This window comes from Calypte anna, chromosome 5 (genome assembly GCF_003957555.1).
Source record: "Calypte anna isolate BGI_N300 chromosome 5, bCalAnn1_v1.p, whole genome shotgun sequence".
Classification (NCBI taxonomy): domain Eukaryota; kingdom Metazoa; phylum Chordata; class Aves; order Apodiformes; family Trochilidae; genus Calypte; species Calypte anna.
The window spans coordinates 10,304,544-10,319,343 of NC_044250.1; the positions used below are offsets into that span (position 1 = coordinate 10,304,544).

At 33.2% G+C, this 14,800-nt stretch overlaps 1 protein-coding gene across 2 annotated transcripts in view; it reads left to right on the forward strand.

Annotated features, from left to right (window-relative positions):
- The window catches only part of PDE3B (phosphodiesterase 3B), a 60,869-nt gene extending 51,007 nt beyond the window's left edge, over positions 1 to 9,862 (forward strand). The window contains exons 6-16 of one of the 2 annotated variants that reach the window (XM_030450983.1): positions 74 to 284; positions 798 to 871; positions 1,384 to 1,445; positions 1,935 to 2,069; positions 2,828 to 2,939; positions 3,388 to 3,501; positions 3,950 to 4,149; positions 5,981 to 6,184; positions 6,578 to 6,739; positions 8,095 to 8,341; positions 8,671 to 9,862. In XM_030450983.1, coding sequence (XP_030306843.1) covers positions 74 to 284; positions 798 to 871; positions 1,384 to 1,445; positions 1,935 to 2,069; positions 2,828 to 2,939; positions 3,388 to 3,501; positions 3,950 to 4,149; positions 5,981 to 6,184; positions 6,578 to 6,739; positions 8,095 to 8,341; positions 8,671 to 8,897 — 1,748 coding nt within the window. In that variant the 3' untranslated portion in view covers positions 8,898 to 9,862. Of the gene's footprint in view, positions 1 to 73; positions 285 to 797; positions 872 to 1,383; positions 1,488 to 1,934; positions 2,070 to 2,827; positions 2,940 to 3,387; positions 3,502 to 3,949; positions 4,150 to 5,980; positions 6,185 to 6,577; positions 6,740 to 8,094; positions 8,342 to 8,670 lie in introns of both variants that reach the window. The other variant, XM_030450982.1, reaches the window with a different exon arrangement.
- Positions 9,863 to 14,800: the final 4,938 nt, after the last annotated feature.

Genomic DNA, 14,800 nt, shown 5'->3' on the forward strand with positions numbered 1-14,800 from the left:
TTAGTTTAATTTCATTCTTTCTAACAATGTTTTCATTGTAATCTGAACCCCATGTAAATGTTTGCTTTGGAAGGTGCTTCTCCTGGCCTGAGTCCTGTGGGGTCACCTAGTCATGGATCTGTCTCCAGTGGGGTTTTCAGCAGTTGGTCACCTGTTGAATTTCCTGATACTGCTGATTTTCTTACAAAACCAAGCATTAATATACACAGGACTCTGGGACACACTCTTAATTCTCCAGAATTTCAGCAGCAAGTTAAAGGGCCTGTCTGCTATATGTGTACCAGGTATGGTAAACTCTGTAACAATGTTTTTAGTAACTTCATGTGTTGAAAATAATGCAATGGAAATGAAAACATCTAACAAGACCTAAACTAGCATTAAAAAGGGGACACCATTTTATAATAATCTGAAGCTGTATTATCCAAGGGAGACTAAAGAAAACTGTGTCTTCCATTGATTTGAAAGGGGTTGTCTTTGAAAGCAGCTGTTGTAGAGCAACAATATTTTACAGATTTTTGGAAAATAAGCTCTTCCTACATGGGAAATGAAGTCTATTTCTGAATACTTTATAAATAATTACCTCTAACTTATTAATTCAGTAAGGTAATGGTTGATTATTTTCTAAGTACAGACTAAATCTGTATGTGCCAAATTTAGGAGAAAATACTAAGGTGATTTGGTGATTCAAAACCTACCTTTTAAGAAAAGTAATTTACAGATAGTTTTCAGTACAACACAGCAGTAGCAAAAGAAGAAAATTACTGAATGTTGTAAATATTTTTCATGTATTTTGTAAGCTGTGGACGTCAGATACTCAAGCCTGTTCCAATACCAGAACCAGAATTTGAAGAATGTAAAGAAAGAAAATCAGGTGGGATTTCAAAGTAGACAAATATTTTGTATCAACTTACTTTGTGGGTTGTGGTGTTTTGTTTGTTTGGGTTTTTAATGTTTTAATTTATTTTTTACCAAAATAAATGAGAATATTTATATTTCTACTGGAAATTTTCCTTATGCTTCAAGTAACTTGTATGCATATATTTTATATTAGTTTTTTACTTACTGAAATCAAGATAATCTAAAATATTGCCTGCTTCAGAGCAAGGATTTTATAATAGGCTTCCACTAATGGCTTTATAATTCTGTACTCCAGTCACTGAACCAATTTTTGCAAGTAAGTTCTGCTTCTGGCTTTTCTCAGTCTTCCAGTAGGTTTCATTTAATAAATTTTTTCCTGTACAACTTTTTGTTAAATTCTTAAATAAGAGTTGGAAACAAGTTATTGCTTAGATCTCTGTGAATATCATCAGTCAGGAATTATAAGACAATAGTAATTTAGGAATAAATTATTGATGGAGTATTTATATATGTGTTTTCTTTAAGGTGAAATTGGAAGTGCTAGTGCTTCAAAAGAGCCTTTCCACCACACAGAGAAGAAAAAAGATGTAAGGAAGGAAAAGACTGATCAAACACAAAATAACCTACTTGTAAGCATAAAATTGCTAAAAACTTGCAACAGCTTTTGTCAATACTAAAGTTCTTTATGATTTCTAACATGCTATAAAAAGGTCTTCACATTGCTAAGAGATGTAATATGTGGAAGGAAATGGTGCCTTGTTGTAATTCAAATTTTCATTTAACAGTTGTGTATATCCAGTTGCAGATATTTCAATAGAAAATGACAAGCCATGTTGTTTAAAAAAATTTCAAAAAAGAATAAAAACACAGCACCATCTCAGAAAGCCCTGCAACCTGCTCTCCCCCCATTAACTATGTCTATGCCATTGGTACTGTTTTCTCATAGCTATAGTTAGAGCACCATTCAGTAAGTTCAGTTAGGATTTGTCAATGTCATGGCTGTTTTTACCAATACAAAGGACAGAGTAGGTTTTGTTGCTTATTTAGAGATAATAAAGTGTCTTACTCTCATACAGGTGGAGCAGAGTCCTACATCAGAAACAATGTTATTAGAACATGATTTATTAATGGAAAAGATGAACAACTGGAACTTCCAAATTTTTGACCTTGTACAAGAACTGGGAGACCAGTCTGGAAGGATCCTTAGCCAGGTTTGTTGTCTTGTTTGAGAGAACATGTAAAAAAGCTGTCATGTTTATACACTATTTAAACTGTGAAGAAGTTTTGCAATCAACAAATACATCCTGTTTCCCATGAAAATTATCTCCTGCTTTCAGAACACTATCCTCTTAGTCAACCATTTATTTTTTCTTTATTTCAGTAAAATATTTCTGTCAGAGCTACACCTGTAGGGAAAAAAAATCTTTCAGCCAGTCTCTTACTTCTTGATCCTACAAACAATGGGATATTTTTCTATGCCACTTTCTGCATGTAGTACCCCTCTTATCCCTTCCAGACTTATTACTGAGCTCTTTCATGCAGTTTCATGTTGTACTGAAGCCAAGCTAATGGCAGGTGGCATTAGATTTTTTAAATCTCCATTCCATATCTTCTTTACACTGAATTCTTTAACACTGTGAAAATTTTGAAGCTTTTTACTGCATTAATACTTTATTATTAAATTAATTACATTATTTGGATAATCGTTTATCCTATCAGTTGTGCATTTAATTTATCTGTAAAGAAATAAAATCCTTTATTGTTCTGTGTTTGAAAAGCTGATAAAAAGCTACATTTTGGTACTTTGAATTCATTGAACATTTCACTATGACAACAGCTTTCAGGTAATCTTTCATGGAATTTCTGTAATTCCCATCTCTATCAGCATGCACAATTTTAAAAACAATTATATCTTTGAAGTTGCTTAGGTATGTTTTTAAGTCTAAAATTATTTTTAATATGTATTTAGGTAACCTATACCTTATTTCAAGACACTGGTTTGTTTGAAATTTTCAAAATCCCAACTCAAGAATTCATGAATTACTTCTGTGCACTAGAAAATGGCTACCGAGATATTCCCTGTGAGTACTACCCAATCACACAGATCAGTACTGGTATCTCCTTTAGGGTGGGTATTGGTTTAATGTTTAATACAGAGGCAGACAATATCTAAACTGAGTATATTTTTGATTAACACATTTTTCAGAATTTAGAACTAATGTAATGATCCAGACCCACCTACCTTTTCCATACCCAAATGCTAGTGGCTCTCCATCACTGATTTAAAAGGCTGTTTAATCCCTTCCTTATTCTAAGGCAGAATGAAGTATGCTTAGAGGATGTTTATCTAACTTGTTTCTTACTTATGTTTGGTGACAGAATGTCTGCTAAAAATTTAAATCTGATTTTTCCTTTATATTTTGTAAAAATCTCCCTCACAGTAAATTTGGTGTATTATAGTTCTTTTTTCTTCTTTTTGTACCTTTGAGTATATTTCAGCTAATTTTTAAAATATTTTTAAATTTTCAGATCACAATCGCATACATGCCACAGACGTGCTTCATGCAGTCTGGTATCTGACAACACGGCCCATTCCTGGGTTTCAGCAAATTCAAAATGAGGATATAATGGAAAGTGAAATGGGTAAGTGTTCATATGGGTTATTTTCTTTTGCTTAAAAAATTAAAAAAATTTCAAAATGAATCTAAGAAGAAATCACTCTAGAAGAAAATATCTTAGTTTTCTTATCACTCTTTGTTTTACTAGAAGACAGTAGAAATCTCACAAGTCACACCATTCAGAAATACCTCGCATTATGGAAATTATTAGATGAGTAGCAGTTAGTTTGTTAACCCAGAATAGAGGTTCACTTGATAAATTTTCTAGTTTTTGTTCTAATCTGAAGCTTTTTACATTTTTGTAAGAATGCATCTACCCTTTTGGACCACTTGCCAGCTGTTCAGCTCCACAATCATGAGGATAACTACATTATACTCGTGGTAGTATCTGGCAGAGACATTTAAAAGATATTAAAAATAAGAATGAAATAATGTTCTAAAATATTACAATTTTGTATTTTCAATTTTCTTAGATGAAGCCAGTGGTATTGCCCCTGTTCCAGTCAGCTATATTTCTTCAAAAAGTTGCTCTATCACTGATGACAGTTATGGTTGTCTAGCATCAAACATTCCTGCTTTGGAATTGATGGCTCTATATGTAGCAGCTGCCATGCATGATTATGATCATCCTGGTCGTACAAATGCTTTTCTAGTGGCTACTAATGCACCTCAGGTAAGAAATTCTTTAGCCAGAAAATTATTTGTCTGTGTTTGAAATCAGAATAATGAAAAATCTTCTTTTCTCTATCCCTACCACAGCCAACAGGTTCATCCACCCAATTTAAGAAATGGGGAAAATGATTTGTGGTTAAGTTGTGTAATACTTTTTTTTTTCTGTGTTTTGTATGTATTCATTGTGGATGTGTGCAAAAATAATTTTCCATTCACAAAACTGAAAATAACATAAATCAATTTAGTTTAAAGTTAAAGATGATTTAGCAGAAAGCTGGCCCTAGGACTGTCATGGATATCTTACATTTTGGTTGTTCTCTGACGTTGTAGTCATGTATGCAATTACCACAAAACCACAGGTTCCTCTAAAAGTCCAATTAACTACATCACCTAACCTCTGGGTTTTAAATTAATTTATGGTACATATTATGGTAAATAGCCATTACCTTTAAGGATGAGTAAAATAAGAATAAATCAGCAAGGTGTCCTTGCTTTTATTTGCCATATTCAACTCTGTTGTTAGAACAGAGAGTAGAAAGAAAGCAGATGTCATACACTTTGTGGTCTAAAAGGCTAAAATGAAAGTGGAAAAAAAGTGTAAAGCTAAACAAAATAGCAGATTAAAAAAGCAAAATAAAATAAAACAAAAACTGTAGGGCAGGGGATTATGGGAAGGAAAGTCTCTGAAGAAATGATGCCTAAACTGCACAGTGATTTTTTTTTTTATCTGAAGAGTGAAATATTGTCTGGGGAACAATATTTATGCTGGATGTTTGGACCTCTCAATGAATTAGAAACAAGCAACTTGAATAATATTAACATCAGCAACAAGAGTAAAAATGCTGATCCAGAAAAGTATCCAGTTTCTAAGAATATGGAGACTTTAAGAGAGTATTTTCTAAGTCAGTTTTCAAAAATTCCTTCTTGCAAAAGTTTTTAGGATGTAGGGAGATATGAATGTCTGTTGAAAACACTATACAAGGAAGAAGAAGAAAAAAAAACTTGTGCAGACATTAATCTCCAATTTTAAAAAATAAATACATTGATTTAGTTAGCAGTATCTTCCTCAAAACATAAATATTATTTTTGCACTTTTCCAAATAATTTATTTCAGTTTCTTTTTAATCTACATTCAAATAATTGTCTTGTAGGATGTTTTGTGTAAACACAGGAGTTGTGAGTAAAACCTACTACTGTTTTAATACTTTAACTCATTTACAGTTACAGTGTATTCACCAGCATTAAATGTAGCACGTCATTGAAAACTAGTGATACTTCACACCATTTTACATTAACCACAGTCCTTATATGCTTTGGAGTTCTTGTCATGTTTTTGTTTTGTTTTAAAGAGCATACTTAGATCTAGGGGCTTTCTTTGCTTTTTTGGAGGGGGGGAGGTTTGTTGTTTGTAGGTTTGTTTTTTGTTGTGTTTCTGTTTTTTTTAGGTCAGCATGTGAACTCCACACATATTTGCAAGAGTGTGAAGTGAGCATTTTAAGTGGTTTGTATATGTGTGCCCTCAGTGTGAATGTAGATGTCACAAAGACATTCTTCAGGACTTCTAAGGAAAGAAAAACTGCTAATTCTTTGAGGGTTTTTTATGTCATCTGCCATTTGTGTTTCACCATAACCCTCAAAACTAGAAGTCAAGGGATAATTAGCAATAATTTTATTTTATTGTTTGATTTTTAAATTATTATTATTTAAGACCCATTTCTGACTAGTCCTTAAGTTTAAGTTTCCAAATATCTAATTATGAATTTAAATCTTTTCCATTAATAATTCTCTCTCTTTTTTTTTTTTTCTTTTTTTTTTTTTTTTTTTTTTTTTAGGCTGTTCTCTACAATGACAGATCAGTGTTAGAAAATCACCATGCAGCCTCTGCTTGGAATCTTTTCTTATCACAACCAGAATACAACTTTTTATCAAATCTTGATCATGTAGAATTCAAGCGTTTTCGTTTCTTAGTGATTGAAGCAATTCTTGCCACAGATCTTAAGAAGCATTTTGATTTCCTTGCAGAATTTAATGCCAAGGTTTGTTACACTTCAGTGTCTGCACTGAACTGGTCATGGTACACTGGTGTTAATGTTGTTACTCTATAGCTGTTTATATTAATAACATGCATTTCAAGTTTTCTCTTATATAAATTTAAGTTTGTAAAAAATGCAAACAGAATATTTCCTTTGGACAAGCCAATTGTAGATTGTTTTGCAGATTGCCTAGTAAGCCTGGCAAATGTGACATGGTGACCTGCAGATCTTGATTTTATGTCACTTTTCCAACTTCTGAAACAGTAAATGACTGTTTTATATAGTTAAAAAAAATTATAGAAAAAGTAATGCAAGCGTTTACTGTGCAAAGCCTGTGAAAATAACATTGATGAATAGTTTTAACTTGATTTTTAAAAATATATGTGCTCAACCCAGGTCAATGATATCAACAGCCATGGTATAGAATGGAGCAATGAAAATGATCGCCTCCTCGTCTGTCAAATATGCATCAAACTGGCAGATATTAATGGCCCAGCAAAAGTTAGAGAGCTGCATCTCAAATGGACAGAAGGCATTGTTAATGAATTTTATGAACAGGTGGGTAATGACACTGTAATTTACTGCTTTTTAATGACAGCCAGATGATCAGCTCTTTGCGTTACCAAAAGTATAACTAAATTAAACACTAATCCTTGTGATAAATCTTCAAGTAAGGTATTTCCATCTTATCCTTCCAAATACTCAGAATTTATTTTTGTAGGTAACATACCAACATAATCCTTTTCTTCCTCTCAAGTGTGTTAGAATCTTGAAAACAAGCTCCCTCTCAGTGCTCTTCAGTTTTCAGTTATTTGCTTATATTCTGTTTCTTTGTTTTAGTATGATGCTGATAAATCAAAATAACTTCTTCCACTTTGGGTAGTAAAGTTCACTGGAATAGTTCCTGGTCAAAGAATTTGTATAGAATACACAAGACTGGAAATATATATTCAGCTAACTCTTAGTGCAAAGACAGAAGATATTGCAAAACTTTCAAAATTAAATATTAAAAATATACATTTGTAACTAACAGTATTAAAATGTAAATAAGATCTTGACAGTGGAACTTTGATAAATAATCCTATCAAGATTAACTGGAAAAAAGTCTCAAAAATTGTTGTTTATTTTTGCATTTGCAACTTCTTTAAGACACCCCTCAAATATATTCTGCATTTCTGATTTTTTTTTTTCTGTATTCAACTTTCTGAGGACTTACTTATTTATGAGGAAGATAGAAAAAAAAATTTTTTAAACTAGGAATATAAAAGTAAATCAAATCTCTTGAGAGATTTAAGCAATATCAATAGCAATCTGAAGTGCTTACACTTGCTGTAAGCCCTTGGTGTCCTAAGTTTTTCTTTAGGAAAAACTTCTTAATAAAAGAATTAGGTCCACAGAAGTGCTAGGTGATGTAGCTCAGACTTCTGTATGAGCAACTGCTCCATTTTTCTTCTCTGGTTTATAAAATAGGGAAAAAAGAACCAGTGCCAAATCACTTTATTGTGGATGATCATTTAATTCTATAACATTTTGGGGAAGCCATTAACCAGAATGCTTACTCTAGCTGATCACTTTCCCATTTTCTCTGTTCATCAGCTCAGCAATTGAAGTAAAATCTCTGCAGCTGTCCTGTAAAGTCAGAGGAATAGGAGCCCCAGTAGAACTAGGTCTCCATCCATTCACAAGGGTAACTTGTATCAGAGCTGAAGGGAGGCTATACAAGTCTGAGCCAAAAGTTCTTTATTTTAAATTAATCTAATTGCATTTTCACTTGCTCAGTCTTTACTGTTGTGCCTTGAGTAAAAAATACAGTTCACATGATGTTTATATGGTTCCTTAAAAGTGATTTTTAGCATAAAATGTAAAGCTAATTTTGAAAGAAATTCTGATCATTTTTTCCATTTCTTCTTCAGGGTGATGAGGAAGCAAGTCTTGGATTACCTATAAGCCCCTTCATGGATCGTTCTTCTCCACAGCTTGCAAAATTGCAAGAGTCTTTCATCACTCACATCGTTGGGCCTCTTTGTAATTCTTATAATGCAGCTGGGTTGCTTCCAGGACAATGGGTTGATGAAGAGGAAGATGCAGAAAGTTCTGAAGATGATGATGAAACACAGTTAGAAAGTGATGATGAAGAAATGGAAAACAATCTCATTTTAAGTAAGTGTCTGTATTTCAGTTGGCACATGTGGCTGTCGTTTAATAGATTCAAGCACAACAACAATGGCTGAGATTGCAGAGTACAAATACTGTAGAATTTGCAATTATGCTGCTTCATAGATTTTATTCTTCCAATAAAAAAATTAATACCAGTTGACTTGCAATTTGAGATAAAAACTAGCTTATATCCTTTGTCATGTCACTATTCAAATATTCTGAATAAGCATTCATGGTTTTGCTAAACTTACATCTTACACTGTGTCATAGGATTTGTGTGTGTAAAATAGCATTACTTTGAATCTCAATCAGATCTGCTTATAATTTTACAGAAGCTCAGAGAAAAAAAGGCAGACGAATATTTTGCCAGCTAATACACCATCTCAGTGAAAATCACAAAATATGGAAGAAAGTAATTGAAGAGGAAGAAAAAAATAAAGCTGAAGGAGCTAAACTGCTGACTGAGATCTCCTCTTTACCTCAAGCAGATGAAATTCAGGTTATTGAGGAAGCTGATGAAGAAGATGAGCGACAACTAGGAGAAGAGAAGACATGCTAAGAAAACTGCAGTGGTGTCCAGTGTGATGATAGCCTATTTTATTTTTCACTGTGCTGACTTTAGCCTGACACAGTTCACGTAAAATTGAAAGGCCTTAATACTGTGAGAGGATTCTTCCTGCTCTAGTAGAATCCCACTCCTATGCACTTTCGCCACACAGAATATGAAACTTGTTTCAAAGACTGAATATTATATACCCTGATGCAAAGTTCTTTATGCCTTAGTTGGTATAAACTATCCTGACATAATGCTGCCTTGCTGAATATGGAACTCTTATTTTCTTTGAGGTACCTGCAATTTTTAAAAACATCCAGTGACTTCAGTTACCAAAGTGGCAAGAACTTTTGCTAACAAGGAAATGTGGAGTGAATCCTAATATTGTCTTGATTTGTTTCATGTTGGTTTTGAACATGAATACGAAAAAGTCTGTGCCTCTATGAAAACTCTGTTACTGTTGCAGTGCAAGCCTGTCGTGGGGTGTCTACTTAGTGCAGTAGTGTGCTTAATGTAGTCATCTCAGAGCAACTATTCAAGGACTGTGACATAAATGCTGAATTCTAATATTTGTGGTTTAAAAAGAAAAAAAAATCCAGGTGCATCTATTTTTTATTATTATGCATAATCTGATGTTTTATTTTTGCAGAAAATATTCAGGTTTGCAGTGGGTGTTCATGATAAATAATTGAGTACAAGGCCATTATCATCTGTTGCCTTGCTGTTTTGTGGTAGAACATTAAAAAACTGTTCAGCTACTTCAATTATGAAGGAATTTTATTCTTTTCATTATAATGCTACATTTCCTACCCTTACTCAGGTTCCTGTTTAAAAACAAGTCAATCACATCTTAGATTTTTATCTTGCACCAATTGCAGGTATTAAATTTTAAGGAAATGAGATGGTATTTCATTTATGCTTTGTATGTAAAAATTTAGGAGAATTAAAGAATTTTTTTTTTAAAAAAAAGACATACTGTTTCCAACTGGCTAGTGTATTTCATGTTCCCCACATCTTTTTTTCCCTTCACAGATGTAGCTTATATCAGCTTCAAGTTTGATCGACAGCCTTGAAATATACATAAGGAAAGCAGAACATGAAAACTTCATGTAAAACCTAATAGTAAGATAAACATCAATATCCTCTATCACAGTTCAGATTGTTGAGTATTTAAATAAGAAGCTTAGACATTCCACACGAATAGTTTTTCAGGAACACTACCACTGTAACTCTAATAGCAAAAAATTAAACAGAATATAAATTAGGCTTATAGGTATTTAAGCAAGCCACAAATAAAACTCTTGTTAAAAATACAACTTTTAGTATTAAACATTTATATGCTGTGCAGTTAAATTGAATGCACACACGTGCAAGTAGCATATTTATGTTTACATTTATATCACCTTACTTGAAGAAACATAATGTTCCTAAGATAACCTTGTGTAAATTGTATTGCACTATTTTACACAAACCAATTTTTTATTCTGCTCTTTTATTGGCCAGTTTAAATAACTGAAAGGAATTCTTTTTTTTTAATTATTTTCCATTATTAAGTTTTTTATTGATTAATTTAGATGACCACTGAGAAGTGCTTCTGCTATTTTATATATATTCAGTGCCAAATCCCTCTTTGCTGCCATTATTACTATCACTGCATTTTTTTGTAACATGAGCAGTGTTAAAACCAGATATTTCTGTCATTAATAAATGTTGCACTATTGAAGGTGGCACTTACTAATCATTCACTTGTATTTTACCTTTGTTGTTCATATATTTTCCTAACAGATATTTTGAAGACTACAGAAATCATGCTTGTTTCAGTATGCTGTATTCACAGCATTTGATGTTCAGCCTGTTTGTATATATATATATATATAAATCACTTTAATACTGTTAAGTTTCATTTTTGCTTTGACTGAAAAAGATGCAAATGAGCTTGTCCAAAGCCACTGTTAATTATTTTGCCTAACAGTTTTTCATTTAATTTCCTTTCAAATTGATTATTAAATCTAAATATAAAGAAAGAATAAGCAGGTAGAAACAACATTATCTCTTGTACAAAGTTGTTGACAGCATTTATATCTGGTGACAACACTGCCAGCAACCTTTTCTCAGTTTTCCTTTAAACTCTCTAGAAATACTGAAGTAATTTTTAAGTTTAGAAACAAGTAGCATACCTCAGTGTTTAATAAATTATGCTAGCATGTATTTCCAATTAGACATTTTCAAGTTAGAATAACTTGCTTAAAGCTACGTTTAGTTATGAATGTATTAAAAATCCACCTTAAAATGTCTGTTATTTATACATAATATGTGACATTTTTACTCTAGGAACAAGGGTGAAAGAATGTACAAATGTCATCAAAGCTTAGTTCAGGGCATGTTTGCAGAAGTGGATGTGACTGTAACTGAAGGTATGTTGATCTTTCAAAACCTGTGATGGAGGCTTATTGGAATGCTGTTGGCAACAACAATTTATCTCCATATTAGGCATATCACTCCTGCTCTGTTAACTACAACCAATTTAAATCTGTGGTAACACTTCACAGCTACCAAAGAGCTAGCTAAGGAACACAGAAAAAGACACAAAATAATACACTTAAAGTATGTTCTAAAGCAGCACCAACCACATTTAATTTGGTCAAGAATTAGGCCAAATTGAACTACACTGAAGTTTGTGCTGCTACAGTATATACACCATTCATGGATAATATTCTCAGGTTTAAGAAAAGTCTTCAACCCCTTTCCTAATCTCTACAATGTATGTTGAATTACTTGCTCCTATGTATGCAGAACCAGACCACAAAGTTTCCTGGTCTTTCAGAGGGGGCCCAAAATCCCTCTATGCCTCTGGAGACTCTGCATGTTATGGTGGTGCTGATCGAGTCATAAAGGGACTACTTGGATCCACTTCTGGTGAGTTTGTCCTCTATGACAATGTTAGATGGTGAGTCTAAGATTCAGAATGAAAGGACTGGTGCAAAATCACTTAAGGTAGGTCCAAATTAACCAAGTTTGCACAAGACCCAAATGGCACCTTGCATAGAACCATTTTTTCTCCTTACTTCTCATATTCAATTTTATCCACAAGTATCTGCAGGTGATTCAAATTAAGAGCTCACTTTTAACTCTTCCTCCTGGGCAGGCACAGCTGAGGGCTGAGCTTCTGGTCCTTCTAAAGGTATACACAGCTTTTGAGGTAATCTAGTGTGTGGCACTAACATTTCCAGGGCAGAACTTCCCTTTTTACTTCCCTTTTGTCCAAGAAACATTTGAAGAGGTTTGAGAGGTGGAGAATTGGAAGCATTTCACACACTGGTGAGTGTGAGGTCAGGAATCCCAGACTGGGAGTGAAAGGATGAAATTAATTTAGATTATAAGAATTAGAAAGGAGAAGCAGGAATGGCACACACACACTCATTTAAAAGACATGTTCTTATTCAGAAGAGAGACACTTTTTATTATTTCAAGCTAGTCTGCTGTATTCAAAAGTATGGAAACAGGGTATCTTTGGTAAGTTATAACATCTGGATTATTAGAAATCATCTTAAAACAGAAATGTAAATTAAATTGTGCTACTAATAATGATACAATTCTAATAACTTAAGTTGTGATGCAAGTTTAAGAAAATAGTTTTTTCTATGGTAAATATGGGATGAGATACTGTTGATTAAATGAGGTACAAAAGGAATGATCAAGGGAGTGTTTTATTTTACTTTTTTTCCTCCAGCTTTCCTCAGAAATGTGTTTCTGGACAACTTGTTTCTTCACGTCTGTGTTAGGGCAAAAAAGGTAATGAATTACTTTCATTTTTCCAGCAAAGAATTTTCCTTTTGATATCTTCTCAAGTAAGCCTTTAGCTTGCTAATAGAATCATACTACAGATGCTCAGAAATCACTGTTAACTGATCTGTATCTGATCTTAATTTAATGAGGCCACAGTACTTTTGTCCTGTGCTAAATGAGAAAGAATGGTGTCTTATATTTCAGAGTACACAGGAAAAAAGCTTATGGACTAAGATGCTATAAGATAAACATTTCAGTGCATTTGAGTTTCTAGTTGGCAGTGACCCTCCTGGCACAAGGTACCTCCCTGACATCCTTGTGAATTGAGCTAATAGATACATAACTCTTAACTGAGCCATCTGTCTCTATGGTTTTGTTGTCCATTTGTTACTGTCAATTCTTAAGATATTTCTGGCTTAGACTTGAAATAATACCTCTGGTTAGACTCATTTCTACTATCTACAATACTCTTAAAATAGAGTAACCAGCAGTTGCTTCTTTTGTTAATAATAGCATTTAGCTATAGAAAGTTGTTCCAGTAAAGTAAAAACTGTTTTCATTTGGTACTGGTACTGAAACATCTGTCCTGGAATTGGCTGACTCTAAATGCTATTGGTGTGATGCAGTCAAGATACTGCATAAGGGATGCTTAATGTATTTAAGTGATTCACACTTACTTTGTTCCATGTGAGAATGCAGATAACCTTTAAAAAGGGCACAACACAGTCAGAAATGTTTGACCGGAAGGTTTCTTTTGGAATCTGTACACCATGAGTCATCTTTTGATTTCATTACTTCAAGAGATCACAGCTGAAAGCAATTGGTGTCTATGACAGATTCCACTACACAAGCTGCATTACCTGGCAGAATATTACACCCTGAAATTTAAGCAAAGAGAGTAACTTTCTGCCTTTTGACTTACCTGTGAGATTCCAGAAAAACAGAAATGTGTAACATTAAACACTCTTTAAATAATAGTGAGAGAGAACAGCATTTCAAATCATTGCTAACATTCACCTTGTAGTTTGTCCATGTTCTAAATATCTTGCCAAAAAACAGGTCATGAGTCACTTCTGACTCATCTCTCCAGATCAGCAGAACTCTTTGCACCTTGAATGAGATCAAAGTATTTTAATTTTACTTGCATATAAAACAAACACTAATGTTTAACTTAAATTATAAGTATTAAATAAAAAAAAACCAAAAGGTAAGTTTGATATTATCCATGGGGAGCAGCCTGCAGACTGTCACCTGTGCCAGTTCAATATGGAAACTTGCTCCTATCTGTAGTCATTCAAATGGACTTAGCTTACCCCTCTTTCTTATGACATTCATCCTCCTAGAATTTATTAATCTCTGTGGTATTGCCAATTTATCTGACTCATATATTAACTAAGCTTTCTCTCAGTCAGAAAAGTGAATGAAGAAGCCTTCCTATTTATCTTTGACAATGGATTTGTAATAATTTTGTTCAATTCATCATAAATAAGGCATTACCAAAATAGCGTTTCTAATATCAGATGTCACACCCCAGAAAAAATATCACTCCATTAAACAAATTGCAGAATTCCAGTACAGTCCAGTGGGATGACCAGAAATACAGAATACATGGCTTAAAGATAAAGAAAGGCATTAAATTAATTCAGGAGGTTTTTCTCAGTCTAGAGAAAATGAGGTTTGAGATATTGTAAGGTTTTAAATACTAAGGCTGCTTCAAAGGGCAAAGTAATCAGAATCTCTTCACTCTAATGGTTAGAACAAGAAGTAATAGCTTTAGGTTGCAAGAAACAAGATTTAGGTTCAACATGGCAAATGGTCTAAGTATTGGGAGGGCTTTAACTCACTGAAATAGATTGCCTTGTATTTAGGAAGTATTTAGAAATAAAAAAGGTCTAAAAACCAGCTTTCAGAAAAATGTATTACTGGGTAAAATAAGTGAACTGCATAACTTACTGAGATTCTTCTTGGACCTATTTTTTAAAATATTAGGGCTAGAGTGGAGATCTCATATGGATCAGTTTAAATGCCAATAAGAGAATGCACACAATGATAGGAAATAGTCAAATAATAACATTCAACAACAGGAATTGGATATATCAACTGAATCTCTATTTCAGTGAACA